The sequence below is a fragment of the Canis lupus genome, chromosome 29, assembly GCF_011100685.1.
Source record: "Canis lupus familiaris isolate Mischka breed German Shepherd chromosome 29, alternate assembly UU_Cfam_GSD_1.0, whole genome shotgun sequence".
In the NCBI taxonomy this organism is placed as follows: Eukaryota; Metazoa; Chordata; class Mammalia; order Carnivora; family Canidae; genus Canis; species Canis lupus.
This window is the reverse complement of record NC_049250.1, coordinates 19,733,055-19,760,634: the sequence shown is the minus strand read 5'-3', so window position 1 is coordinate 19,760,634 and position 27,580 is coordinate 19,733,055. Positions and strand designations below refer to the sequence as shown.

General features: G+C 41.8%; 1 protein-coding gene and 1 long non-coding RNA gene across 10 annotated transcripts in view; one reads left to right on the top strand and one right to left on the bottom strand.

Moving 5' to 3' along the window:
- The window catches only part of NCOA2 (nuclear receptor coactivator 2), a 295,825-nt gene extending 268,765 nt beyond the window's left edge, over positions 1-27,060 (top strand). For all 9 annotated transcript variants that reach the window (XM_038579485.1, XM_038579489.1, XM_038579481.1 and 6 more), the window contains 8 exons: positions 6,559-6,724; positions 9,514-9,792; positions 10,497-10,574; positions 12,315-12,549; positions 14,558-14,735; positions 15,651-15,849; positions 18,419-18,508; positions 23,177-27,060. In XM_038579485.1, coding sequence (XP_038435413.1) covers positions 6,559-6,724; positions 9,514-9,792; positions 10,497-10,574; positions 12,315-12,549; positions 14,558-14,735; positions 15,651-15,849; positions 18,419-18,508; positions 23,177-23,188 — 1,237 coding nt within the window. In that variant the 3' untranslated portion in view covers positions 23,189-27,060. The remainder of the gene's footprint in view (positions 1-6,558; positions 6,725-9,513; positions 9,793-10,496; positions 10,575-12,314; positions 12,550-14,557; positions 14,736-15,650; positions 15,850-18,418; positions 18,509-23,176) is intronic.
- LOC111093141 lies at positions 1,956-24,114 on the bottom strand. Its single transcript, XR_005381085.1, has 3 exons — positions 21,088-24,114; positions 9,453-9,811; positions 1,956-2,297 (listed from the first exon to the last, which is right to left on the bottom strand). It is a non-coding gene; the product is annotated as an uncharacterized LOC111093141 (long non-coding RNA).
- Positions 27,061-27,580: the final 520 nt, after the last annotated feature.

Here is a 27,580-nt window from a genome sequence, read left to right as displayed (position 1 = left end):
AGCCCAGAGCCTGATCCTGGAGCCCCAAGATTGAGTCCCACTTTGGGCTCCCTGCATGGAGCCTGCTTCTCCCTCTGCCTGTATCTCTGCCTCTCTCTCTCTCTCTCTCTCTCTCTCTCTGTTTCATGAATAAATAAATAAAATATTGGAAAGAAAGAAAGGAAGGAAGGAAGGAAGGAAGGAAGGAAGAAAAAAAAAGAAAAAAGAAAAGAAAAAAAGAAAAGAAAAGAGAAAAGAAAAGAAAAGAAAGAAGAAAAGTTAAACTAGGGGCGCCTGGGTGGCTCAGTTGGTTAAGCATCTGCCTTCAGCTTAGGTCATGATCCCAGGGTCCTGGGATCGAGCCCCAGGTTGAGCTCCCCACTGAATGCTTCTGTCTCTCCTTCTGACTTGCCTCCTCCCACACTCATGCTCACTCACTCTCTCAAATAAATAAATAAAATCATTAAAAAGAAGAAGAGAACTTAAACTATAGCAGTTTGGTCTTGAGGTTCATATATAAAGAGTTGGAATTGAAGGTTCAATGAGGACCCTATTGCAGACAGCATTTGTCCTCTGGAGATTATTCTAGTTTAAAATTATGTAATATTTTTATCAAATTCACAGATAATTAAAGTCAACTGTGTTTCTGAAATTTCATAAAAGTAGAGTACATTTCCAGAGTTTCTTACTTGTGTTTTAAAAAATACAGGTTTCAGTGACACCTAGGTGGATCAGTCAGTTGAGCATCCAACTCTTGGTTTTGGCGCAGGTCATGATCCCAGGGTAGTGAGATTGAGCTTGGAGTGGGGCGTCGTCCTCAGTGGGGAGTCTGTTTAGGCTTCTTTTCCTCTCCCTTTGCGCTTACCCACACTCACATGCGTATGCTCACTCTCTCTAAAATAAATAAATCTTTTTTTTTTCTTAAGATTTCTTATTTATTTATTCATGAGAGGCAGAGACACAGGCAGAGGGAGAAGCAGGCTCCATGCAGGGAGCCTGTCGTGGGACTCGATCCCGGGTCTCCAGGATCACGCCCTGGGCGGAAGGTACTACTAAACTGCTGAGCCACCTGGGCTGTCCTAAATAAATCTTAAAAAAAAAAAAAAAATGTGAGTTTCAGAGTGAGTCCTACTCCCAAGATGTAACACTTTTGTCACAGTCAGCATTGTACAGCTTGGAATAGTGGTGTGGTGTCCATCTTCCTTACTGTATCTTTAGGGAAAGTAAAGGTTTCAGGAGATTCAGTGAAATTTAAAAACAAAATGTCAAAAGATGAATATGAACCCAGCAGTAAGACACATGAGGAAAAGTCAGGGGCTAGTTATTTCACTGAAAGAAAAGATTAGGAAGGGGCACCAGGGTGGCTCAGTCAGTTAAGTGTCTTGCCTTCAGCTCAGGTATGATCCTGGGGTCCTGGGATCGAGCCGCTCCCCCTACTTGTAGGTGCTATCTGTCTGTATTGCGCATGTGTGCACTCTCTCTCTCTCTCTCTCTCAAATAAATATTCTTTTAAAAGAGGAAAAGAAAAGAAAGTGTTTAATAACGATCTCAAGGAGATAAAGGAAGGTTGATTGCTTACCAGCTATATTCTTTTCACTGAAGGGGAGAAACTAGTGTTTCCAAACCCTACAGTGCCTATGAATCACCTCTGGGGTCTCATTACAAGATAAACGCACCTTTTAATGGGGCCCAAGGCTCTGCATTTCTGAGGAGCCCCAGAAGATCCAGCATTGCTGGCCCTCCCACTGCACGCTGAGCAGAAATGAGGCAAAAGAGGGCCAGACAGAGCAAGAACTAGGTGCGGTCGCTGTGGCTGTCCTGGTACTAGCCCCGGAGCTGACGTGCGGCCTCCATCCCTGGGTCGGCTGGGGGGTAGGGCATCGTGCAAATAACCGCTGTAGTCATACTTGGAAGTAGTACTTTTTCAGGGTTCTTCCAGTTCTTTGAGTATAATTTCAAAGTGTCAGCGAGTGTTATGTTTTTTCTAAATCTGTTTATTTGATATGTTGAAAAGCCACCCATTTCCATGGAAACTTGCACATCATAAAAATGTAGCACAGAAATTAAATCCAGCACCTGATAGTTGTTTTGAATGAAATGTCAAAGATTAGTTCCTAGAGAATACTAGGCCCGAAGTCAGGATTTTCACTGTTGCCCAAGCAGGTGAGCATTCTGTTAAGATGGAAGAGGGCCGGAGTTCGTGCTGAGCCCGAAGACAGTAAGCGCCTCCCGTTTGCTGGGCAAGCTTCTGTGACCGGGCGCCGCCCCTGTTCTGCCGTTACTCTGGTTACGCTGCGGCAGTGTTCTTTGTATGAGAACTGTGTGGACAGAACATAACATTTTCATCACTTTTAAAGCTATTTCAGTTTTTCCAGCCCCTCATCCTCCATCTTCATTCTAAATAATACAGTTGGGAAGAAATTTATGACCAACTTTATAGTAATCTTACTGTCCTAGACATTCGGAAGTGAAGGATAACAAAGGTTCTAACCACATTTCTCTTTGAAAAGAAAAGAAAAGCATCCCCTTTTTTGAAATCCCCTTCCCTAAGTATCATCATTAACATTTTATAGTTTTTACTGCCTACCTGTTTAGGGGTAGGTTTGTAATGTTTTCTAATCCCAGCATTAGTTTAGGTACACATTTCAGAAAGACTGCAGGTTAGTCCTTAGATCTCAAACATATTGTCATATTCATGTATTTATAGCTGAATTTCCATTTTCTCTAATTCCATTGTGTCTTATTTTCCTTGATGTAGTATGTAAAAGAGATGTTTGAAATATAGCCCCGTATTTATGGATGATTTTTTGAAGCTTTCTGTTAGATTTATAAAAGTGTTTTTTCCTCTTGAAATACAATAGCTGCCTTCCTTGAAAAACTTGCTTTCACATTAAGTTCAAAATTTCTGAGTTAATTTGGTTTTCTTTGGTTTGCAATACATCTAAATAAAGTTCCTTTTGTTTATTTCTTATCATGTAGTAGCTGTTACTTTTTGTGGAATTTTGAAGATATGAAAAGTAATGGTAACTGTAGGGTCTCTCAAACAAGAGCTTAGAACTGACCTTATTCCCCTCCTTATCGCCAACCATACTCTTTTGCTAGTTCATAAATAAAAGTGTAGATTTCAAGAAGTGAGGTTTCTATTGGCGATAGATTTATTTTTTGCTAGCTTATAACTTAATCATTTTGCACCAGCCTATGGCCTGTTTGTGTTCTTTCCTTTATTCCTCTGAATTTCATCCTTGTTTTGTGTCAGACACTGTCTAGATTGTAACTGTATTTGTAATTGCCCAAAATGCAGGGTAATAAGTAGGCATTTATAAAGTTAGGATTAGAAGTCTGGATCGGTGTTTTTTCCATAAACCAGCCATATTAGGGTGTCTCTAAGGGAAGTGAGAGAAGTCATGGTACGCCCAAATTTATCATTGTTTCAAGCCACAATGCAGTGTATTTTTCTGAGTATAAGGTATGATATCCTGGCTAGATCAGGAGCCTTTATTTTCATCAGCTGGAAATTTACTGAACCTATGTAGTTTCAACTAGTAGGCCAACAAAGAGACTTAAGATCTCCTCACTGGGTACAATCTAAAGTTGACATTTTTATCATAAATACCAGTATCACTTTTAAGTGGAAAAGAGAGGAGGAAGCATGGAATGACAGGTCTTGGCCTCATAGTAGTATGAAAGGCATCTCCTGGAAAAAGATCAATTGCCTAGGGTGTCTGGGGCTCACAGGGAAGTTGTAGACGTTGGGTGTGGAAAGGTTGGGCTTTACCAAAATGTATGTGTCCTTAAATTCTACCACCACCACCTGATCAGGGACTTAGACATTTTCCTAGAGAGTTGAAGTGAGAATTTGAAGCCAACTCAGTAAAGTTTCTTTTAGGAAAAGGAACCTGGCAACATTGTGTAAGGAGAATTGGAGAGAAGTTATAAGCAGGAAAATATCTTGAGAGTCCCAGCCTGAGTCAATGAGGGGCTTGACCAAAGTCGGAAGGCCTGGAGGTACTGTTGTACTTCTCAATGTAGATCATGCATTGGTTTGGTGTTTTGTTTTGTTTTTTTGTTTTTGGTTTTGTTTTAATTAGGAAAAGCAAGGAACAAGTATGGATTATTTTATTATCCTGGAAATTGTTTTAAATGCAAATAAACTTTTGCATTGGTTTGTTTTTTTCTTTATGCATTTGGATATATCTTTCCTAGGGTAGAGTTGTCTTGCAAAGGGCAACTGTGCCTCCCTTTCCTTCTGACACTAGTTTTCGGTCTGATACAAAACTGGAGAGTCTGGGTTTGTGTGGAACCTGCAGCCTTCCCAGAGTTAAGAGAGTAGACTTCGCCTTATCTTGTCATCAGTGAAGGGGTGTGCTTATGTGGGAAGAAACAGAATTTGAAAATTAGGAAATAAAACTAGACAATCCTTTACTGCCTTATTTCACTAGCATCTTTGGGGAATGAGGTCCAGGTATAAGCGATCTGGTAAGTAGACAGCATCCACTCTCGGCTGACCTGTTTTGTTTTGTTTTTTTCCTGAAGTCTTTTTTTTTTTTTTTTTTTTCCCATGAAATTTACCACCTCCAAATGTTGGTTACTCCTTTGGGGAATGCCCTCCTCTTGTTGCTTCTGTGACATGCGGTTCTGTGGTTTTTCTCCTCCTTGTTGGCTGCTTTCTTTTCTACATCTGCTCCTTCCTCCCACTCCCTAAGTGGAGCAGCAGCAGAGTGATCTGATCACACTTGTGTTTAAAAACTTAATTCTCGGAGAGAGCGGATGCCAGAGAAGCAGGAAGGGCAAGAGGAAACATTTCCAGTAATGATGTCTTACTGAGAAGCAACACAATGATAGAGAGAAGAGGCAGGTGTAGGAAAGGCCCCAGAACAGCGAAGCATAAGGCCCCAGGAGCATCTGTTGCCTTTAGCAAGGCAGGAACGTTTGAATGGAACTGGCTGGCTGCACAGCACACCCGCTTGGCTTGTGCTTGTGGCCGCACAGCCAGGTTGCAGGCCTCAGAGGCAGTGAGAATGTGGGCTTAGAACCAGGCATAGCAAGTGAGCAGTGACATCGAGGGTACACTTAATTGGGTGATTTTCTTTACAAGTTATTGGGAATAAATGGAGAGTAAGTTGTTTTATTTTCTTTTTTTAACGCACTGCATTATAACTGTTTGAAATTAATTGTTGGCTTTAATGACATTTCAGGATTCTAGGCCAGAGTGGCATATTAAGCTGTCTTTAGAAAACATGGCATATGAAATTGGGTTAGAAATTGATGGACCTATTCTCACTTGCCTAAGAATAAGGTTACTTACTTGTAAACTTTTCTTTTCTCCAAAACATCATATGGTAACTCTTACAAATCAGACTATCTAGGCAAAATACAAGTGTCATTTTCCTTCTGATACTAAAGTAACTCAGGAGCTCTTTTTAAACAACTTCCTCAACTTGTCATTTAATTTAAAGTATAGGAGTTTTATATACCATAGAGTTTGGAGTTTAGTGTTATGCTTCTATCACCTATGACCTTATATCATAACAAAAAAAAATTTGTACATTCATAATCTCCTTTTCTTGACCATCTAACTCAGAATGGCCAAGAGCCACACTTCAGCTTTAATAAATGTCCACAATAGGGATCCCTGGGTGGCTCAGCAGTTTGGCGCCTGCCTTCGGCCCAGGGTGTGATCCTAGAGACCTGGGATGAGGTCCCACATCGGGGTCTCTGCATGGAGCCTGCTTCTCCCTCTGCCTGTGTCTCTACCTGCCTCTCTCTCTCTCCCTCTCTCTCTGTCTCTCTATGTGTGTCTCATGAATAAATAAATAAAATCTTAAAAATAAAATAAAATAAATGTTCACAGGACCTGCCTGTGTGTGACTAAAAAATTTCCTATTAGTCCAGCCAAAGTTAGTCTAACGACAGCTGAATTCAAAGAAATTAATGTAGCTTTTATGCTTAGATCTCTAGTCTCTCCCAAGTGGGGCCTCACAGCCTCGTATGAAATAAGACTGTTCAATCAAGTTCATCTTTCAAGTTCTTTCAAGTTCAGAAAAATCCGTTGATTACTTCAGGGCAAAGTAAATGCCAATGTGCTTGAGAAATCAGTGTATATTTGTGGAAATACAGTAATCAGGTAGGCCCTGAAACCACAGAGGTCTGTGCTGAAATCCCAGCTTTGCAGTATCTGCTCATGTGGTCGCCAACACGTGGCTTAACCTCCCTAAGTCACAGCTTTGCCAGCTTTACTTGTCTGTCTTTTTATTTTTAGAAGTATTTTTCTTATTACAAGATGATTACACAGTTACTTATTTAGCTTTGCCAGGTTTAAAGTGGGGGCAATAAAAACAAAAATCATGCATTAGATGCCTTGATTTGGGTCTGGCCTGTGTTAGGCCCAGAATAAAGTGTGTCTGTTACTGTGTGTTGTCATTTTGTTCTATGACTGGCTCATATGTATTTTATCACAAAGACCCTGGAAGTCAACTGGTTGACTTCCATCAACTTTTGTCTTTAAGAGGGAAAAAAAAAATACTCTCTAATCAACTACCTTTCCATGGGCCCAAGATGATGATGTTTGTCTTTTTACAGGCAGCCGTTTGGCAGCTCTCCAGATGACTTGCTGTGTCCACATCCTGCAGCAGAATCTCCGAGTGATGAAGGAGCTCTCCTGGACCAGCTCTATTTAGCCTTGCGGAATTTCGATGGACTGGAGGAGATTGACAGGGCTCTCGGAATACCCGAGCTGGTCAGCCAGGTACGCACAGAGGGAGGCTGGTGGGGCTGAGCACTCTTGTGGAGACAAAGTTATCCATTTTCTTTGGTTTACAGATGACCTGCAGGCCACTTTTTAGAATACTTCTTTACCTCCTGACAAGCTAATGCTGTTTTCTTTCTCCCCTTCCTTGTTACTCCCACATCAACTTTAGCCCAAGAGCAGAAAATACTAAAAATGTGCTTTACATATAATTTGGGTTATTGAACTGAAAGGCAGCGTCGAGGCCAGCTCACCTGATGACAGGGAGGGACACACAAGGGGCAGAAAACAGGCAAGTCAGGAACAGAGCATTGCTGCTCTATGACCTAGAATCCTTTCGTCTGAAGAACCAGTCAGCATCCATGACATGACATCCTGTTAATCTTGACATTTGTCGGCTGGTGATAGGAAGCTATTGTCTGCAAAAACACCTTGTGGGGATCCCTGGGTGGCTCAGCGGTTTAGCACCTGCCTTCAGCCCAGGGTATGATCCTGGAGACCCTGGATCAAGCCCCACATCGGGCTTCCTGCATGGAGCCTGCTTCTCCCTCTGCCTGTGTCTCTGCCTCTGTCTCTCTCTGTGTCTCACATGAATAAATAAATAAAATCTTAAAAAAAAAAAAAAAAAAAAAAAACCACCTTGCAGTGAGTTAGCAGAAGTCATTTTAGAGGTAGCTGCAGTTAATTAGTCATTTTTACCTTTGTGTGGGTGGAACCCACAATAATTTGGGGGATATTTCAGCATAAATGGGAATTTAAGGAAGTTAACTAGTCTTCACATGTTTATTTAGCTTTCCTCCTCCTGATAATTTAAGTCAGTTCAAGTAATTCTCTGCTTTAAGAGGACTTTATAGCAATATAATAAGCAACCTAATACAGTCTTGTGTAATAGTATAGTATTTTCTCTGTCTGGCTACCCAGCTAACTTTGTGGGAAGCAGGCCCCCTGGCTTACTTTGTGAAGAGTAGCAACAGCAACAGATTTTTATAAGATGATCACAGTCGTGGTACTATCTTCCTTTGTTCTCAGCACAAATCATCTTTATTTCTTATTGCTGAAAAGGACCTTCCCATGTCCAGTCTACTTCTCAGACACGGCATGTCAGGAGGGTATGTCAGAAAGGTGATGCAGAGTCATTGGAGGCTTCTCTAAAGCACAGAAACAGTATTGTCATAATTCCTGCAGCCCAGCAGACATAAGGGGGAGTGAAGACTTGTCAATTCATATCGAGAACAGCAGAATGGAAAGAAATGACTTAAGAGCTACATGATCTAATAACTTGAAGTAAATCGAGAAGGGAGCATGGAATTTAAATATTTCCTGTGTGGCTAGTTTGCTTTGCCTTTGTGGTAGTTAGAAACCAGCCTTCAGAACTGTCATGCTCGAGTTTTGTTCAAGTGACATTTAAAAGTGTGGCTACTGGGATTGGCGGGTGACTTGTAGCATTGTTTTTTATCAATGCTAGTGTCGTTTCATCATTAATATTTTTAGTCTTTTTTTTTTTTATCTATTTGTCATCCATTGTCAGTATAGTATCATCTTATTAAACTGAATGACAGAAACGTTTATTGAGTGGAGTCGGGAAATGGAGAATACAAATGGATTTATTCAGACCCATCAGAGTTGTGTGTTTTCTTTAAAAATGGAAGTTAATTAAATGTCTTCCCTGTTACAGAGAGGCAAATATTTAAAGTCCTGAGATACTTCTGTAGGTGTAGTTAGAGCAGTAATTGAACAGTGAATGGTTTCCCCGGTACGTTCCATCACATTTTTAACATTCCTCTCGAGAGGGCAGTGGGCCCAGTTCTCCCGGGTGGGCCTCAGGGCCACACTGACAGTGAGCCCAGGGTCCTGGGAGGTGCCCACGCCTCCACTCTAACTTGGATAGACTGGTCTGAGCAAGGCCTAGGACATGACTAAGCTAAAGAAAAGTTTAAGAGATGGCTTTTGCTGTTGGGTTCTGCCCTCCTTATATCAGGGGTTTTGCAGCAGTCACTCCTAGAAGTAGAAGGAAGACGAGAATTGGCCAGACACAGACACACAGGAGCCACCTGGGTCTGAGGTGCTCCCCCTTGCAGAAGTTCTGGATTTTCCACGCCTGCCTCATTCTCACCCAGATAGATGAGGTAGCCATTAGAAACCAAGAACGATGAACACATTAAATATGTCTGGTAGGTGGCAAAGATGCAGGGAATCCTGGCAGCCACAGGAAACAGTTACATAGAGGCAGTGTGTCACACTGGTGAAGAGCCCAGCTGCTGAATCACAGACTGGATTGGAACCCACTGTTTCTCTAGCCAGATAGGCTTACTGCAACCTGCTTCGCATCTCCAGGTCTCAGCTTTTGTTATCCGCAAAATGGGAATAACGGTGGTGGGCAGCTAGGTACCAAGGTGGTTGTCTAATTATAGTGATTGGTACGGGAATGAATAATTGGTGAAAAAATGTAACACTTCTAGGGAGCATTTGCATTTCAGAGTCTGCGTCTGTCTCCGATTAGCAGAGTGAGGAGGCGGCATCCCTAGTCATGGCCTGCTTCTCCCTTCCCTTGGAAGAAGTGTGGCTGGGAGTCGGCCCAACCCCACTTCTCTCCTCACAAACCTGGATATGTTGAACAAAGATATTCCCTAGGAAGAAAAGTGGAGTCAAGCTAGTACCTTTGCGTAGTTTGGTACAGTGTAACAAGGTTCAGACGTGACAGTGATAAAAAAAATCACCTTATACTTACTCTGCTGTTTTTAGTGGTTTTATTTATTTGTTTGTTTGTTATCTGGGGGCTTTCTCTTCAGAGCCAAGCAGTAGATCCGGAACAGTTCTCAAGTCAGGACTCCAACATCATGCTGGAGCAGAAGGCTGCAGTTTTCCCGCAACAGTATGCGTCTCAGGCACAGATGGCGCAGGGTAGCTATCCTCCCATGCAAGATCCCAACTTTCATACCATGGGACAGCGGCCTAGCTATGCCACACTCCGCATGCAGCCCAGACCTGGCCTCAGGCCCACCGGCCTCGTGCAGAACCAGCCAAATCAGCTGAGGCTCCAGCTGCAGCATCGCCTCCAGGCACAGCAGGTGTGCTCTTCATGGGTGCCTGGAGAGGTGAGGGGTGGGGGGCAGGTTGAGGTGCGATGGCATGACCATCATGTGTCCTTGGAGAAGCCTTAACACTCATCTCATTCCTGCTAAGATGATCCTCCATCTCATGCTCTTTTCTGCTTTACTGATTTCCCTCCCGCCTCCTCCACTAACTCCACTGTAGCACAGAGTAGCTGTCCTTCTGTTGGCCATCCCTATTATTTATTAACAATCTAGCTCTCTGAGCCTCTGTTTTCTTGTTTGTAAAACACGGCTGTTGTATGGTGTGGTGCAATGTGTGTATGAGTAAAAGGACTTCACACGTGGTTTCTAACCCAGTGTGAGCACTCAGGACGATAGTAGCTCCTGTCCTTAGTCCTGTCTCAGGACAGAAATAGTCACTATTAGCTGAATGGTGCAGCAGTGCTGCCTTATGAACACCTAGTTAGCTCAAGAAAATGTATTCTCATTGAAACAAGCTGAGATGGATTTCTATAAACAGTCCAAAATACTTTCTCAGTTATAAGCAATATGAAACCTCACTGGTAATTAGCTTTTTAAGGGAATTCAGCTGTAAACCATAGGGTTTCAGTATCTAATGACATTCAGAGGTTGTGTTCGGGAGGGTGATTTCTCCAGAAAGGTGATGTGAAATATATTGTTTTTAAAATGTACTGATTCTTCTGTGTGTATGTATTTAGAATCGCCAGCCACTTATGAATCAAATCAGCAATGTTTCAAATGTGAACTTGACTCTGAGGCCTGGAGTACCAACACAGGTAGGGAGCAGTCCAGCCCAGTGTCTGTTGAATTTGTCTTTCATTTCTTCCCCTCGATATCCCTTGCAAAGTAACTCAGAAGGCCATACAACCCAGATCAGCATGGTGGATCTTTTAGGTCATTCAGATGTCCATTTAGCCTGTCACTTTTCTTTTTTTTTTTTTTTTTTTTTTTAAGATTTATTTATTTGAGAGAGAGAGCACGCACATACAAGCTCGCATGCACACTGTGGGGAGAAGCAGAGGGAAAGAGAAACTCGAGCAGACTCCTCAGTGAGCACAGAACCCACCTTGGGGCTCAGTCTCAGAACCCTGAGATCACGACCTGAGCTAAAAACCAAGAGTAGGGCGCTTAACCAACTGAGCCACCCAGGCACCCCTAGCCTGTCACTTTTGTAGTTTCCTCCTAAACACTGCCATTTTCACTGTCAGCTACAGTCAATTGTCATTATTTACTTTTGTTGCATTCTTTTTTTTTTAAGATTTTATTTATTTATTCATGAGAATACACAGAGGAGAGAGAGGCACAGGCAGAGGGAGAAGCAGGCTCCATGCAGGGAGCCCGACGTGGGAATGGATCCCCGGTCTCCAGGATCATGCCCTGGGCTGAAGGCGGCGCTAAACCGCTGAGCCACCAGGGCTGCCCACTTTTGTTGCATTCTTAAGGTTAATGCAAACACTGAATTAGTGAAGAGGAGAAATAAAGGGTTCGTGTCCTTCCTAGCCTCTGGTGACATCGTCATCAGTCTATCAGTACATAACCATGTGTCATATGTGTTTCTGTTTGAAAACACCTTATGTAATATATATCATTGATCCGTTCCCTTGAACTGAGAGACAACAGCACTCTGACTCTGGCCTGAGTGAAGCTCATCTAATATGTTTTCCCCATAAGGCACATCACAGCCTCTTGCCTTTAGGAACACTGGCAGCACTGTAGCGCTACTCTTAGGAAGCACCGTACAGAGCAAAATGACAGGGGAAAGCACAGCAGAGTGAAAAATGCGGAACTGAACAGTCCACACAAAGGACGCTTCATTCACAGTATGAGGCTGAAACAAACAGGCAGAGTGTTGCCTCGTTTCAGCCTCGGGTAGGAATGATACACACCTTAGACATCTTGAATTTTTTTGCCTCTCTGCACATGTCTCTAAAATGATGGCAGTGCTGTGAATATGGAGTTGGGGGCTTCAAATAAATTTTACTAAGTAAGTTCACTGGTATGGAATCCATGGATAATGAGGACTGCCCTACCTGTTTGTATGCTCCTATCCCCCTCTCCCTCCCTACGCTCCCCGCTTTCTTCCTGCCTCTCTCCAGCCTCTTCTGATGTGCTTCGGGCCACATTTTGGCACAAATGATTTGGCTTTCCTCTAGACCAGAATGTCTCTTGAATGAGAATCCAAATTGCCATCTTTAAGGTTTATAGAGAGGACATTCGTCTTACAGAGAGGACTGGTGGTGTGAGGTGCTTTAGCTAACTGTGCCTCTCACAGTGAGTTCCGAGTGAACATTGAACTTACCCATGTAAATCATTGCAGATTTCAGAAAAAAACATCATCTCTGTAGGATGTAGAAGCTCACATTCTCACCCACCAGTCATTCAACCCTAAAGTGTTTTTTCTGTATAATTTTATTTTCCAGATGATTTTGTCCTGTTTCTAATAGGTAGTTTGTTTTTCCATCTGTGTCTTCCCCCACTGTTCCCTCTGTGTATTCCCTACCTCACCCCCGTTTTAGGCACCTATTAATGCACAGATGCTGGCCCAAAGACAGAGGGAAATCCTGAACCAGCATCTTCGACAGAGACAAATGCATCAGCAACAGCAAGTTCAGCAGCGAACATTGATGATGAGAGGCCAAGGGTTGAACATGACCTCGAGCATGGTGGCTCCTGGTGGCTTACCAGCAACTCTGAGCAACCCCCGGATGCCCCAGGCAAATGCACAGCAGTTTCCGTTTCCTCCAAACTACGGTACTGGTCTTCCATCCCCACCACCTTTCACCAGTCCTTTCTCCCCAGTGTTCCCCTGGTCCTGGGTCTCCACTCCTCTCACAAAGCTCTTTGCATGGCTCGCAGAGGAGTCTGGCTAACTTGGGGGTGGGGGGCAGCAGGGGCCTAGCGGGAGCCCCCAGGCCCAGCACCCTGCCCACCAGTCTCTCAGCTCAGGTACCACCTTTTCTCTGAGGGCAGGTCTTTTAAGAATGACCGAAGGAAGTACGCATGTGTCTGGTCCCATCAGTCATGTGTGTGAGTGTGTATGAGAACATGTTTTATGTCAGCATCTGTAAACACAGGTGCACGCGTATATGTTTGTTTTTGAAAACCTCTGAGTCTGAACAAATCTATTGAACAAATCAATAGATATATAAAAATTTGAAAGACCTATGTAAATGCAAGTATTAGACATTCTATAATTTTAGAAAAAAAGATGATGCCAAATCTTTAATGAATAGATGATTCCTCAAAAGCATGATCTAGAAACCCCAGTGGAGGGCTTCTTGGTTTTCTTCATGTTGATGTGTAGCTTAATGTCGTCTTAAAAGACAAATGTGTAATGTCATAAATGTTAATATTTGTTTACCTGTCATGTTCAATTGTTGAATTATTGATAAAAGTAACTGCTTGTTTTAACGTTAGTATTCAAAATGATTTTACCTATCTTTCGCCAGTTACCTATAAATAAGTATCAAGTCTGTGTGGTGCCTACATTCATGTCTCCTATTTCTTTAAAGAAACAGATACTGTGCAGCTTTTTCTGTGTGATCATGGACTTTTCTTTCACAGCTAATCTAAGTACTAATTAAATCTGCACATTGCACACATCTAGACAGAAGCGCACTTCCTTTACTGTCCTACTTGAAATTTCCTGAGTTGCCGCCTTTGTTTCAAAGCTTCTTTCTCCTGTGTCCTTTTTGATGACTTTGAAAAGGCTCCTAAAAAGTTCCTCTCTCCTTTTAGTGTAAATGTCACTTGTTTCTAAACTGAACAAGAAGCTTACATTCAATTTTTTTTTTCTGATTCTTGCTCCTTGTACTTAGCATTGAAGTACTGTAGAGCCCTTTAGAGAGATGAAACAAGCTAATTATGATGCAGTCACTTGTTTTTTTAAAAATGCATTGATTTCATCATAGAATAATGACTTAATTCAATAAAAAAATTATTCACATGTGTTAACTTTTTTTTTAATGATTTTTTATTTCTTTTTATTTATGATAGTCACACAGAGAGAGAGAGAGAGGCAGAGACACAGGCAGAGGGAGAAGCAGGCTCCATGCACCGGGAGCCCGACGTGGGATTCGATCCCGGGTCTCCAGGATCGCGCCCTGGGCCAAAGGCAGGCGCCAAACCGCTGCGCCACCCAGGGATCCCACATGTGTTAACTTCTAGATAGCTGAAGTTCAATCTGATTTAAAGTTTAAACATTCCAATCTGGGGCAGCCTGGATGGCTCAGCGGTTTAGCACCGCCTTCGGCCCAGGTTGTGACCCTGGAGACCCGAGATCGAGTCCCATGTCAGGCTCCCTGCATGGAGCCTGCTTCTCCCTCTGCCTGTGTCTCTGCCTCTCTCTCTGTGCCTCTCAGGAATAAATAAATAAAATCTTTTTTTTTTAAAGATCTGTAGTCATATATAAAAATTTAAAGACTGTCTCAGGTAAAAGAGAAATACACCTCTTTGACTCATTCTTGATTTGGAGAAAGATAAGGGGAAGGAACAGTATTTTCTCTATCGTCTCTAGTCACAGTGGTTAACATGGTTCTTAGGCACTCTTGTAACTACCATAAGCAATCAAGATAGGGAAATTTGCTTCGTGCATTTTATCCCAGTTTGGAATCTGTTGAAGATGTATGTTATTAACCAGCGCATGATCAGGTTTTTGAAAGTAATTTTCTATGTGTATGTAATTTGTTCTCTTTTCTTCCGCTTAGTCTCTGCAATAAAACTAACACTATCCTTTGGATTTCTGTTTTTGTTTTTTAAGGAATAAGTCAGCAACCTGATCCAGGCTTCACTGGGGCGACAACACCCCAGAGCCCTCTGATGTCACCCAGAATGGCACATACCCAGAGCCCCATGATGCAGCAGTCTCAGGCTAATCCAGCCTACCAGGCCTCCTCTGACATGAATGGGTGGGCGCAGGGGAATATGGGTGGAAACAGGTATGCTGTGTTTCTGTGTCTTTTTGATATAAATGATCCACCAGGGAGTCTTTCTGTAGGCCACCTCTCTTTTCTGTATTTTTCCTTTTTTTTTTTTTTTAAATTAAGTAAGCTCTATCCCCAACATGGGGCATAAACTAACAACCCTGAGATCAAGAGTCACATGTTTGGGATGCCTGGGTGGTTGAGCAGTTGAGCATCTGCCTTCAGCTCAGGGCGTGACCCTGGGGTCTCAGGATCTAGTCCCACATCGGGCTCCCTGCATGGAGCCTGCTTCTCCCTCTGCCTGTGTCTCTGCCTCTCTCTCTTTGTGTCTCTCATGAATAAATAAATAAAATCTTTAAAAAACAAAAAAAAGAGTCACATGGTTCTACCAACTAAGCCAGCCAGGTGTCCCATCTTTTCTGTATTTTTCTTAACTTTTTTGCTTCAGCAAGCAATGCCAAATAAACTACTAAGTAAGGAAGTTTACTTTTCCTATGGCAGAAGTTACCAGAATTTACAAAAGCTTAGCATATCGTTTCCTTGGGAATAAAAGGCGCTCCCTTTAGAAGGTTGCACCCCACCAATTTAAGCTAGAAACTGCTATGGAAGGCAGTGCTCTACAAGCCATCCTTTATTAGTACCTGTAGTAAAAGCAAACAAGTAAAAGCTTGTTGGGTACAGAAGTGAAAGTGGAAAATAGAACCCTAGACCTTCCTGGTGATGTAAGGAAAAGAGAGGAGCGTGATCACCGCTGCAGCCTCATTGAGTACTTCCCCTACCATTTCTGACTTCACCTCTGCTGGCTGCCCCACCCTGGGTTCTTTCAGCCTGGACTTATTCTGAAGTAAATGCCTGAGGAGCAAGTGCTCAAAACTGCCTGCCTGTTTGCCCCACAACTCTTGACATTTTAATCTTTTCCTTATGTTCTAGCATGTTTTCACAACAGTCCCCACCACACTTTGGGCAACAAGCAAACACCAGCATGTACAATAACAATATGAACATCAATGTATCCATGGCGACCAACACGGGTGGGATGAACAACATGAACCAGATGACAGGACAGATCAGCATGACCTCAGTGACCTCCGTGCCTACGTCGGGGCTGTCCTCCATGGGTCCCGAGCAGGTGAGCACCCTGAGAAGCAGACCTTTGTCTTCTGATCGTAACTTTTTGTCTATTTCTGCATTCAGTGTATCTTTCCATGTACTTAACATCTGCCATCAACTCCCACATTTATTTTGATGAGTGTTTTCTCAACCTTACTTTAACCTGTTAGTGTGATTAACAGAAATACTTGTCAATGATGAAATAAACATGAAAGGATTCCTGACTACTCAAGGATCTTCTAAAATATTTCTTAACTTTGCCACTTAATTTATTTGAGGAACTTAGCAATAACTAAAGTGAATCTCTAAAAATGGAATGGTAAATGTACTTCTTAAATAGTCTTATTTTGGATTGATAGTTTAAGAACTTATTTTCTCCTAAGCGAAAAACCCAGATGAATCCAAAAGGCCAAACTAATTGCCAGCCATCCAATTAGCTTCATTTCCTACTCTCCACACCCCCTATCCAATTAACTTTAAATGATACTTCACTTGTGCAGGGAGACTGGCACTAATCATCTGAAAACTATTCTTTATTATCTTGGGGCTGTGAGTGCTGTGGTTTTCTGGTCAATATTTTTTAAAGAATTCTGCTTGGCAGCCTGGGTGGCTCAGCGGTTTAGCACCGCCTTCGGCCCAGGGCCTGATCCTGGGGGTTGGGTCCCACACCAGGCTCCCTGCATGGAGCCTGCTTCTCCCTCTGCCTGTGTCTCTGCCTCTGTGTGTGTGTGTGTGTGTGTGTGTGTGTCCCATGAATAAATAAAATCTCAAAAAATAAATAAAGAATTCTGCTTAAGACTAATTCTGAGTAAGACAAATGCATACCAGCTTCACCTGGTAGCAAAGAGACTCAAAGCATTGATATCTCAGGTAGCCAGCCTGGGCTTCAGTCAGTGATAGCTGATCCACAGGTAAAGATATTAGGGGTTGTTTGTTTGTTTGTTTGTTTTTTAATCATTTTATTTATTCATGAGAGACACAGAGAGAGACAGAGACACAGGCAGAGGGAGCAGCAGGCTCCATGCAGGGAGCCTGATGTGGGACTCGATCCTGGGTCTCCGGGATCACGCCTTGGGCTGAAGGCAGGCGCTAAACCACTGGGCCACCCAGGGATCCCCAAGATATTAGTTAATAATTTTTTAATTATGTTTACAGAAGACCTCATTTCTAAAGGGCACTGAATGCTTGGCATCCTACTACCACGGTAGTCCATGCAAAGTAGAGATGTGGCAAGGACTCTGAGTCTTATTTCATACATGGAAATCAAGGCATGTAAAGTTTAAATGACTTAATAAGTCACTGACAGAACTTGTGTTTCAGTTAGATCATAATTGTGAAAATGGTGAAAGATTCAGAGTTTGATTAGGTCTGTTTAAGCTGATGTTGGTAAACCATGATTAGTAAATTTTACAATGTCTCAATGTTTTATTCTACAAAAAGATATTAATAAAAATGCAGAGTGGTGCATGAGAAAATTTAAAGCCCTTTCAATTTAAGAAAGCTGTGTGTGATAATTTGCGCTTCTTGTAATTGAACTGATGGTGGCTAAATGCCTTTTTGGGTAAATTAAAAGCAGACATAATTAAAGATACACTTTTATCTTTTCAGTGGAGAAAACATAGTGTTGATTTTGAGTTTTCTACAAAAAGGAGCCCGTGGTGGTTCCTGGTTTGCTTTCTAGGGAAGCGATACAAAGCAACAGACACTGAGATGGTCTAGCCTACCAGGAGTCCCGCTCAGCCAGCCTGGAAGTAAACTGGTGCATTTTTAATAATCCAGATTGCTTCTGTGTAGGAACTTTTGCATAGATTTTTTTTTTAAGATTTTATTTATTTATTCATGAGAGACACACAGAGAGAGGCAGAGACACAGGCAGAGGGAGAAGCAGGCTCCATGCAGGGAGCCCGACGTGGGACTCGACCCTGGGTCTCCAGGATCACGCCCTGGGCTGAAGGCGGTGCTAAACCGCTGAGCCACCCAGGCTGCCCTGGAACTTTTGCATAGATTTAAACTTTCTGAATATCAGAATTAATTTGGAAACCCAAGAATTACAACTGCCACCTATATACAGTATTAGTATTTGTACCTTTGTAATTTGTGCAAGAATTGTATGAATGCTAATGAATAGTTCAGTTGGTTGTAGAAGATTCACAAAATTCAGCACTGTTGGGTACTCAGACTTGCTCTTGCTAATCAACAACTTGCCTAAACAATGAAGGTATTAGGAGCTTCTCAGATGGCTTTAAAGGCCCACATTTGAATCATGGGTCTAATTTGAACCCACCGAAAGGGCAAACCTGTTAAGTCATGAAAATGTTTCCAGTATTATCATCTGTCAAATCTCTACACAGAATGCAGACTTTAATTGTGAAGGCAGTGTAAGTAATTTCTTGTTCCTCCATACTCCCCTGAAAACCTAAGCATGGGAGAGTAGGTACAGGGGTGGAGCCGTTTCCATGTAGCCGTCTTTCCCCATCATTCTAATCCTGATGACCAAGACGAGGAGGGAGGTTTGATGGCTTGCTTGCTCCTAGTACACTTTTGGATGTCCTACTGACTATAGCCAATGCCCTGTCTTGTGCCCTCAGGTTAATGATCCTGCTCTGAGGGGAGGCAACCTTTTCCCAAACCAGCTGCCTGGAATGGATATGATTAAGCAGGAGGGAGACGCATCACGGGTAAGAAACAGCCAAGAAATATGTGAATACGGCAGTAAGGGGAACATGGATATTTTATAGACCAAAATTGGCAGATAAACTGTCAGCCACTAGATTAAAGACAGTTGTAACACTTGTGATTTTTAAAAACATCTTGTAATTTTATCTGGCATACAATGGTTTTCTGTGAATACTTATTTTTTAAGCTCATTTTAATTGAGCTAATGGTGGCATATGAATTAACACTAATTTTGCTCTGGAATGGTATTATTATAGCAAAGCAAAAAAAAAGTAGCAATGAATCAGTCATGTTAGGGCAAACTTTATTTTTACTTTTTCTGAATCATAATGTTAGATTTTCAGGAGGATAAAGAGGAGCTAACTTACAGTTGTTCTCTATCCCTTAATTAGGTGTATGTTTATTCTTTTTAAGGATTTTTTTCTATATTTTATTTTGTTTAGGCAACAGTCATGTATATTATTTGCCTATTCAACACTTGTTCTAAGAAGAGTGATAGATATTACCATGTTCAATCAAATCTTGAAAAAGAATAGTCAGTATTTAGAACCCAACTGAATTATGTGCCTAGCAGCAGATCTGTTAACAAGAAGGTTCTGTGAGCAGTTTAGCACATAGATAAATGGGCCTGTGGGGCCCTCTCAAGGTAATGGATACAATCCCTAGCAATAGATAACTTTTTTTTTTTTTTTTTTTTAAGTTAAAAATTTTCTCTCCGGGCACCTGGGTGGCTCAGTGGTTGAGCATCTATCTGCCTTTGGCTCAGGTCATGATCCCAGCATCCTAGGATTGAGTCTCATTTCAGGCTCCTCGCAGGGAGCCTGCTTCTCCCTCTGCCTGTGTCTTTGCCTCTGTCTCTGTGTCTCTCATGAATAAATAAAATCTTAAAAAAAAAATTCTTTCAATGGAGAAAATGTAGGATTGATGTTCAATTTCCTACAAAAAAAGTGAATCTTGGATGGTTTTGTTAATATCTAAGTTTAAAAAGTAATAGATCCAGGGGTGCCTGGGTGGCTCTGTGGGTTAAGGGTCTGCCTTGGGCCCGGGTCATGATGCCGGTATCCTGAGCCCCATATCAGGTTCCCTGCTCAGTGGGGAGTCTGCTTCTCTCTCTCCCTCTCCCACTGCCCCTCCTCCCGCTCATGCGTGCTTGTGTGCACACTCTCTCTCAAGAAAAAAACTTTAAAAAAAAAAAAAAAGGAACCACAGTCACATACGACAGAGAGGCCCAAGGGTACCCAGATGTGCAGCTCATCTAAATGGTTAATGTTGTTACAGTGAATCAAACAGAAAATAGAATATATTTCATGTGTTTAGACTCTAAATGTGTCATTTACTGAAGTTTGAAGCCCCTTAGAGGGCTGGCGTCTTCCTGCCGCCAGTCCTGCTGCCCCCACCCCATTGCACTTCTCCGGGGAGTGGCCACATAACCCAGCGACAGCCTGTGTGAGAAAGTGGAAGCATAACCCTGGAAACACTGACATTGGTGATAATTAGTCTTACACTAAAGGGTGGTCCATTTTAACCCAGAAGTGCCAGGGAGCTTAACTGCTGAGCACAAGAGAGCACATGTGAGCTCTGTGAGGGGAGGCAGGTGTGTGAGGGCCAGGATCACATTTCCGTTCCCGAACCCATGACAGCAGGGACCGGCTCTCCCCTCGTCACCTTCGGTGGTGACTGCATACTAGGGCAGGCACCCTAATATTTTTTTTCCAGAATTCCAGAAACAGCCAACGGATATTGAGCACAGCCGAATTATCTGCCAAGAGCTTTACTGAAATTAGTTCACTGAAAGCCCCTCACAGCCATATGGTAGAACTCCTGTTTTGAGGGTGTCATGACTTGCCCCAGGTGCCACAACACTGGGAAGGGAACCCAGGCAGGCTACCCCATAAGTGTGTGTCCCCAGTGCCTGCACTCCACCACTGACTCCCCCAGAGGGGACATGCTCCTATGGCATGTTTCTAAGGCTTCATGCAAGTAACATTGGAGAAGGCCCCCCAAAAAAACAAATTGGTTGCTCTTCCCTTCTCTCTTTTTATAGATCCTGAAGGGAAAAGAAATCTTCGTACGTACTGTAGGGCAGGCAGACAGCAAACACTCAGCTACATATTGAGAAGAGTCCTCAGCTTCAGGCAACGGGATACTTAATCTCAGGTGGGGAAACCCTCTGACATGAGGAAAGGGAGTGGCCTTTTTTGGTCTCTAGTGTACAGAGGCCATGCCGGGCCCATCGAAGATATTTAGGCCTTCCCAACACTTACAGATGAGGAGACTGAGTCTCAGAGGATTGGGGGATTTGCCCAGGCCCACACAGCTAGTGGGGAGGGGGGGCATATATCACAGAGGGGAGGAGGATCACTCCAAGAAGCATCAGAGTGACTCAGGGACCTCCCAATCGCCAGAGGGGGGTCTGGGCAGTGGAGGTACAGGTGTAGGCAAGGTCGGCCAGTAGAACTGGGTATTTACCCTCATGCACATCTACGAACCCAACCGGTACTCCCTAAAACTAAATGGAAAGATTAGCATCACAAAAGGCAACTTTCAGTAAACCTAGGATGTTCTCTCCATCAAAAAGTACCTTTCCGGATCCACGGTGAGAAACCTCTGCCGGTTGTCCTCTAGCCTGGGCCATTTGCGCCCCTCCCACTTTGTTTTTCCCAGTCCCCCTCTTGAATCTTGCTTCCCCATCTGTACTTTGTTCGTGCTGAATGTTAAGGCCAGAGAACAGTCTGTCAGATACTCTTGTTTCCTCCAGGGAATAAAATGTACAGTATATCCCTTCTAATCCATGGGTAATAACGGGCAGTCAGTTTGTACTTGTCACCATACTACTGATGTGTGTACAGAAGGGGATCCAGTCATCTTTGTCCTCTTGTGTTTCTGTAATATGTCCTGCTGCTGTTGTGATTCAAGAACCTGTTTTCAGAATTTTTATTGGTAACTTGGTTCTATTTGTTGAGCTGGAAACCACTATGATTCATTCTTAATTGAATCTGTGTTCCACTTATCTTGAAACGGAGATTAAAATTGTACCTTGCTTAAAGCAGAGCTAGAATATACAACTGTGGATTCACCAAAACACCATTTAGAGAAAGGCAGTTATTTTATATAACTAAAGAGCCTTCGTTTTACAAGGACTTACAGTATTCCTCTACATTTTTCATATACTTAAACATACCAAAATCAAGTTTATTGGGCAGCTGCATAGCTCCTGTATAAAGTATAGCTGTAATTACTTGCATTTGCTAGTGTTCTGGAAATCCATCATTAACTGGGACCGGCTCTGAGGTGGTGATCATAATGGTGGTGAGAACATTCATTAAGCACTTTCCGTGTTGCGGGAAGTACTTAAACATTTCATGTACATCATTTTGTTTAATCCTCATGACAACCCTAGGAAGTATTAGGGACAGAAGACTAAGTGACTCCCCACCCCCTCAAAGTGACACAACTGGATGCCAGGCCAAGCAGTGTTCCTCTAGAGATGCATGTCATCGTCAGTGTTCTTTCAGTACACTGATCTGGGTATAGCTGCGTATTGATGCCCATTTGCGTTAACACTGCCTTTGGGACGCCTGGGTGGCTCAGCGGTTGAGCATCTGCCTTTGCCTCTGGAGCTGCTGGATCAAGTCCCATATCAGGCTCCTGCATGGAGGCCTGCTTCTCCCTCTGCCTCTCTCTGTCTCTCATGAATAATAAAATATTGAAAAAAAAAAAAAGAATACTGCCTTCAAGTTGCTAAGGATATGAATACTTCTCAATAGAATTAGTTTTTCTAGACTAACTGGAAAATTGAAGGATTTTTTTTCATATTTCGGTCGGAGCCATGGAGTATTTCTATATTAAATTATATAAGTGACACAAATTAGGAATAAAGCTGTAAGTCAGCTTTATAGTAGAGAGTACATGAACCGTTCTCTAAGAGGAACTCATCAGAGATCTTCTCACAGGCTGACGTGTCAAGCTTGGGAGAGCTGTGCGCTGGGCCAGGAATGAGCCCGCCTGTGCCCGCTAGCAGTTCACCCTGGGTCTCTCTAAGGGACTGGGTGAAACTTCCTCACTCATCTTGTTTGAACTAGATCATCTCTAGTGGCCCTGATGTGCTAACTGTGTCTATCTAAATCCCAGCAGCAGTTACACATCCCCACAGCAACCGGTATTTCGTCTCGGGTAACTCAGACCGTGCCATTTATTTAATTGTCTACCTGGCCCACTCAGTGTTTTGATAGCAGTGACCAGAAATACGTTGTTATGGTTGTGTCCCCAGCACCTTTCACAGAGTCGATAATTAATATTTGCTACATGGATAAAATATCTTGGGGGGAAACAGTCAGTAACCGAAGGAAAGCACTGACAGAGACACGCACGAACCCAGCGAATACCTCTACAGGAGTCTTGCTCACCACGGCCCTGAGCGTTCAGTCACTCAGACGGTCGTGAAACCAGACCAGCCAAAAACTAGCAAGAGTACCCTAAGAGCCAAAGCCCCAGCTACTTAACTTGCTGAAGCCAGGAAGACAGGCCACGGAACCTTGGGAGTATCTCCATAAGGGAGAGTCAGTCAAGAGGGACATTTTGTTGAAAGTGGGTTTGTACTAGATGGTTTGAGCAACGATTAAGGAAGTAAAATTCCGAGGTACTTCACAATTTTCTCTGTTTTCCTGCAGAAATACTGCTGACACTGAAGGTAGCTGGTTGCTTCTCTCTTCAGCTGACTGGGCTCACTTGCTCCAAACACTTAGCAGCCTGGAGAGCCGCGTCTATTTGTTTTGACCCGATCGACCTGACAGCCATTTCTGCCAGAGCAAGGTCAGCAGATGGGCCTGGGCCCTGGCTCCCAGGGTAGAGTCCACTTGGCTGTGTCAGGAGGAGCCTGCCTCCTCTCTTGACAGTCTGAAGCTCTCGTCCAGACAGTTGCTCAGTCTGTTCACTGCATTCACCTTAGTGCAATTTAGATCTCTCCTGCGGAGTAAATGTTGGCAGGCAAATTCATACCCGTGTCAGATTGAATGTACTTAAATGTATGTATCTAAGGAAAACAACCATGCTCTTGTTCTGTTCCTGTTTGGTTCCAGACACTGGTTTCTTGCTTTGTTTTCCCTGGCTAATCAGTCTAGTGCAAAAGATTAAGATTTCATCTCGGGGAAAGAAAAGAATTTAAAAAAACAAATCAAACTAAAGGTATTAGAAGCTAAAGCCTGCATTTGGGATGAAAGCAGAGCAGACACCATGGACAGCGCTCTATGTACAGAGACACCCAAGAAGTGAAGACCAATAAAGTCATAGTTGTATCTTTGTAGAAGCTCTAGAGACCATGTGGGAAAGAGTTTCCAGTTACCGAACAGATGAAAAGGAGCCTGTGAGAGGGCCGTTAACATTAACAAGTGCTTTTTCCTTTTTTTCCTTTGTCAGAATCAAACTAGTTCACCTAAATTGTGAATCAAGAAGAAATATTGTTCATTTCCAAACTAAGTTCCCTTTAGATTGCTCAGACAGCTTTGATTCACACCTCCTCTTCCCCATGTGGTCCTGACTCTTCCCTGCCCCTCTTGGCCTTCCCCACATCCCCCCACTTTCATTCATCATTTTAAAAAAAATTTTTAGAAAGCAACAGAAACCAGGTAAGCCCTTTATTTCCTTAAATGTTTTGCCAGCCACTTATCAATTGCTATTAAATTTCAGAAAAATGCATTTACTGGCAAGGAGAGGAGCCAAGTTAGGACTTGATCCCAATCAAACTAAGGATACCTGCTTTGGAAGCATGTCTATTCTGTTCCCCAGCAACACTGGCCCACAAAAATGGGCAAAAATAACAGTGTGTTTAAAATTGACAGCAGATATCACAACAGATTTAACCTCCGCCATGTGTTTTTTATTTTGTTTTTTAGCAGTGCTGACTAAGCCGAAGTTTTGTAAGGTACATAAAATCCAATTTATATGTAAACAAGCAATAATTTAAGTTGAGAACTTAAGTGTTTTAATTGTATCATTTTGTGAGGTATACATATTGTGGAATTGACTCAAAAATGAGGTACTTCAGTATTAAATTAGATATCTTCATAGCAATGTCTCCTAAAGGTGTTTTGTAAAGGATATCAATGCCTTGATTAGACCTAATTTGTAGACTTAAGACTTTTTATTTTCTAAACCTTGTGATTCTGCTCATAAATCATTTATCTAATCTATATGATATGCAGCCGCTGTAGGAACCAATTCTTGATTTTTATATGTTTATATTCTTTCTTAATGAACCTTAGAAAGACTACATGTTACTAAGCAGGCCACTTTTATGGTTGTTTTTCTTGCCCACTCTGGTAGGGGAATAATCTTTTATTAATTGGCGTCAGTTTCAAACAACCGCAATACCAAGAAACTGATGGCCTTTTTTGAGCTATTTCTCCCCAACCCCTAATACACATACTTTCTTACCTAAATTTCAGAATGATGTCTTTTTGATGTCTAAAAAGCAAAGTATTTTATATCTCATTAGCCAGGCTTTTTAGGAACAGAGAGGTTTTTCCTTGAAATTTGTTTGTTTATTTGTGGCAGGGTGGAAAATGTACAAACTACCCCGATTTCTATTTATATCTCTCTCTGTATGTGCAAATTATGGAGGATAGAAAGAGATATAGCCCAAAGAGAAATGGTTAAGTAGACAGTCTGAAAGTGTTGCTCCATACTAAAGAAATTTTCTGGAAATTTGCATTTCGATCCTTTTTTCCACTCGAGAGGGGTCTCACTACAGGGAGGTGGCCAAGGAACAGCACTTCTCGGCGGCCACCAGTTCACATGTCCCCCTCGAAAGGCTCTACTTTTCTCAGCCGAACCACTGGGCTGCCCGGTTGTGATGGAAAAAAAAAAAAAATGAGCAGGTGTTGGCCCGAAACTCCATGACCTCATCGGTGTGATGAGGCTCACGTTACACAGTTTACGGTGACCCGTTTTAAGTTGATTTTTAGAAATACATGAATCGGAATGACTTTAACTTCACACAGCACAAAGGAGAAATGGAGTTTAAACTGGCTTTGTTTTAAGTCCCTTTTCACTAGAACACTGTCCAAAAATATCTGTGTATCTTTGATTGTTCACCCATCTGCCCAGTGTGTGTCTTAATGTCAATCCCAGTTCAGACAAATCTGCAAACCTGTGATACCGGTAATTTAGAATAATTCGTGATCATTACTGTTTTGAAGGAAAAGAGATTATAAATTCTCTTATGGCTCAGACCAGGTAATGGATTTTGCTTTACATCTAATTAAGAGAAGAAAAGTCAGTGAAGGAATCCTCTGATCATATTGATCACTATAGAAGCAAAAGCCAAATCAATCCCCTTCATTATCAGTATTTCTCATGCTGTAAACAATAAATTTGTTAGACTGAGTACTTGGTTTTGTTTAATAGAACAAATAATCAGTGTTTTACTTATATTACTAAATGTGAAAAACATAATGTGAAAAGTATACATACATTAACTTGGTTGTAAAACTCATTTAAGTGTTCATGTAATGTGCTAAGTTTAAAAAGTGAAGTGAGCTGTTTTACTACAATGAATTCGTTTGACTCAAAGACTAAAAATGCCCCTCCCACGTGTATCTCTTATGGCCTGTAATAACTGAAAGCAATGTTTTTGCAGTTTATATAATGCAATTTTTAATCTGTGTTTAAAATGGAGTTCATATGGGCTTAACACATGAAATGGGTGGCACAGATCCACTTGCAGAACCCAAAGATACACAATCAATTTTGAAATGCAACTTAAGCCATTAATTGTTGGTGTGAATTTAAAATTTTCTAGTATTTGTATGGTAGTATGCTGCCTAAGAGCAAAGCATTCTCTGCACAAAAGAAAATTACTGTAGTGGCTTCGATTTTAATTAGAATTTTCTCCCTGGTGTTTCTTTATAGACTAAAACAAAATCTTTTAAGTTTCTTACTACAGGTAAAAGCTATGTGCAAGAACCTCAAAATGCTAAAATCTAGCATAATGCCTTAGATCTGTTTTTAAGTCTTGTATATTCCTACATAGCTGTCCAATGTATTATATTTGTATAGTGAATTGTGTACAATTTTTGAATAAGTGCATCATCACTTAACCTTTATGTTGTTGAATAGTGATGATGATACATTTCTTCAAACATTTAACTGTCATTTTTGTTCCTTTGTCATTTGTGGGTTTTATTTGTACAGTTCCTCATGAAGTTGCATCTGAGATGTGTGTATATGAAAAGATTATACAAGGGTAAAATTAAGCAATATATTAACTATGGTTCTTCAGGAGAAAGCTTACAGTGTTTCAGGTTGTGATTTATTTTCAAAATGGAGTTGACTCTGAACATCACTTTGTTCACCTGCATTGATGTTTGTATTTCTAGTGTGAGCAGTTTATGCAAAGGTAGATATATTCAGAGAAATTTTAAATACATTTATGCAAGTTAATATTGCTTTGCTGATGCTATTTGCTTATTTGATGTTAAATAATGCTATTGTAAATAAAGAATTCTGTTGTTATTGCATCACTTAATAAATTTTAATGCCTTCGGGTTTTACATGGCTTGGGAGATTTTAATATGCTCATATTGTATCTTCATTCATAATTGCACTTAAATTTAAAATACCTGACTTGTAATTTAATCATGTCTTACATTCATACAGTAGTTGACACCATCCCCAGCACTTTCACATTTGATTCCCTCACTCTGACCCCTTCCACAGATTTTCGGTCTAAAGCCAAGAGAGGTTATGATTATAGAGGTCTTAAGATTATCTAGTAACTTAATGCAAATACAGCCCCCTGGGTCCTAGATGATGTCACTGTTCTCACCAGACTATTCCACCTCTTCTCCCCATCTCCAAAAACAGGAGAACAGTGTAGACTTCTGACTGCATGTTACATTTTAGAATATTTGTGATGATTTTAATTGATTTGTTAATATCAACTATTAACAAAGTTGATAAATGATACAGGCACATTTCCTAAAACCTAGGTCATAAACTACATGAAATACTAGTAAATACAATCTGGAATTGTATTTTTAAAAGATCTAAAACCAACATAAGTGAATAGAAAATTC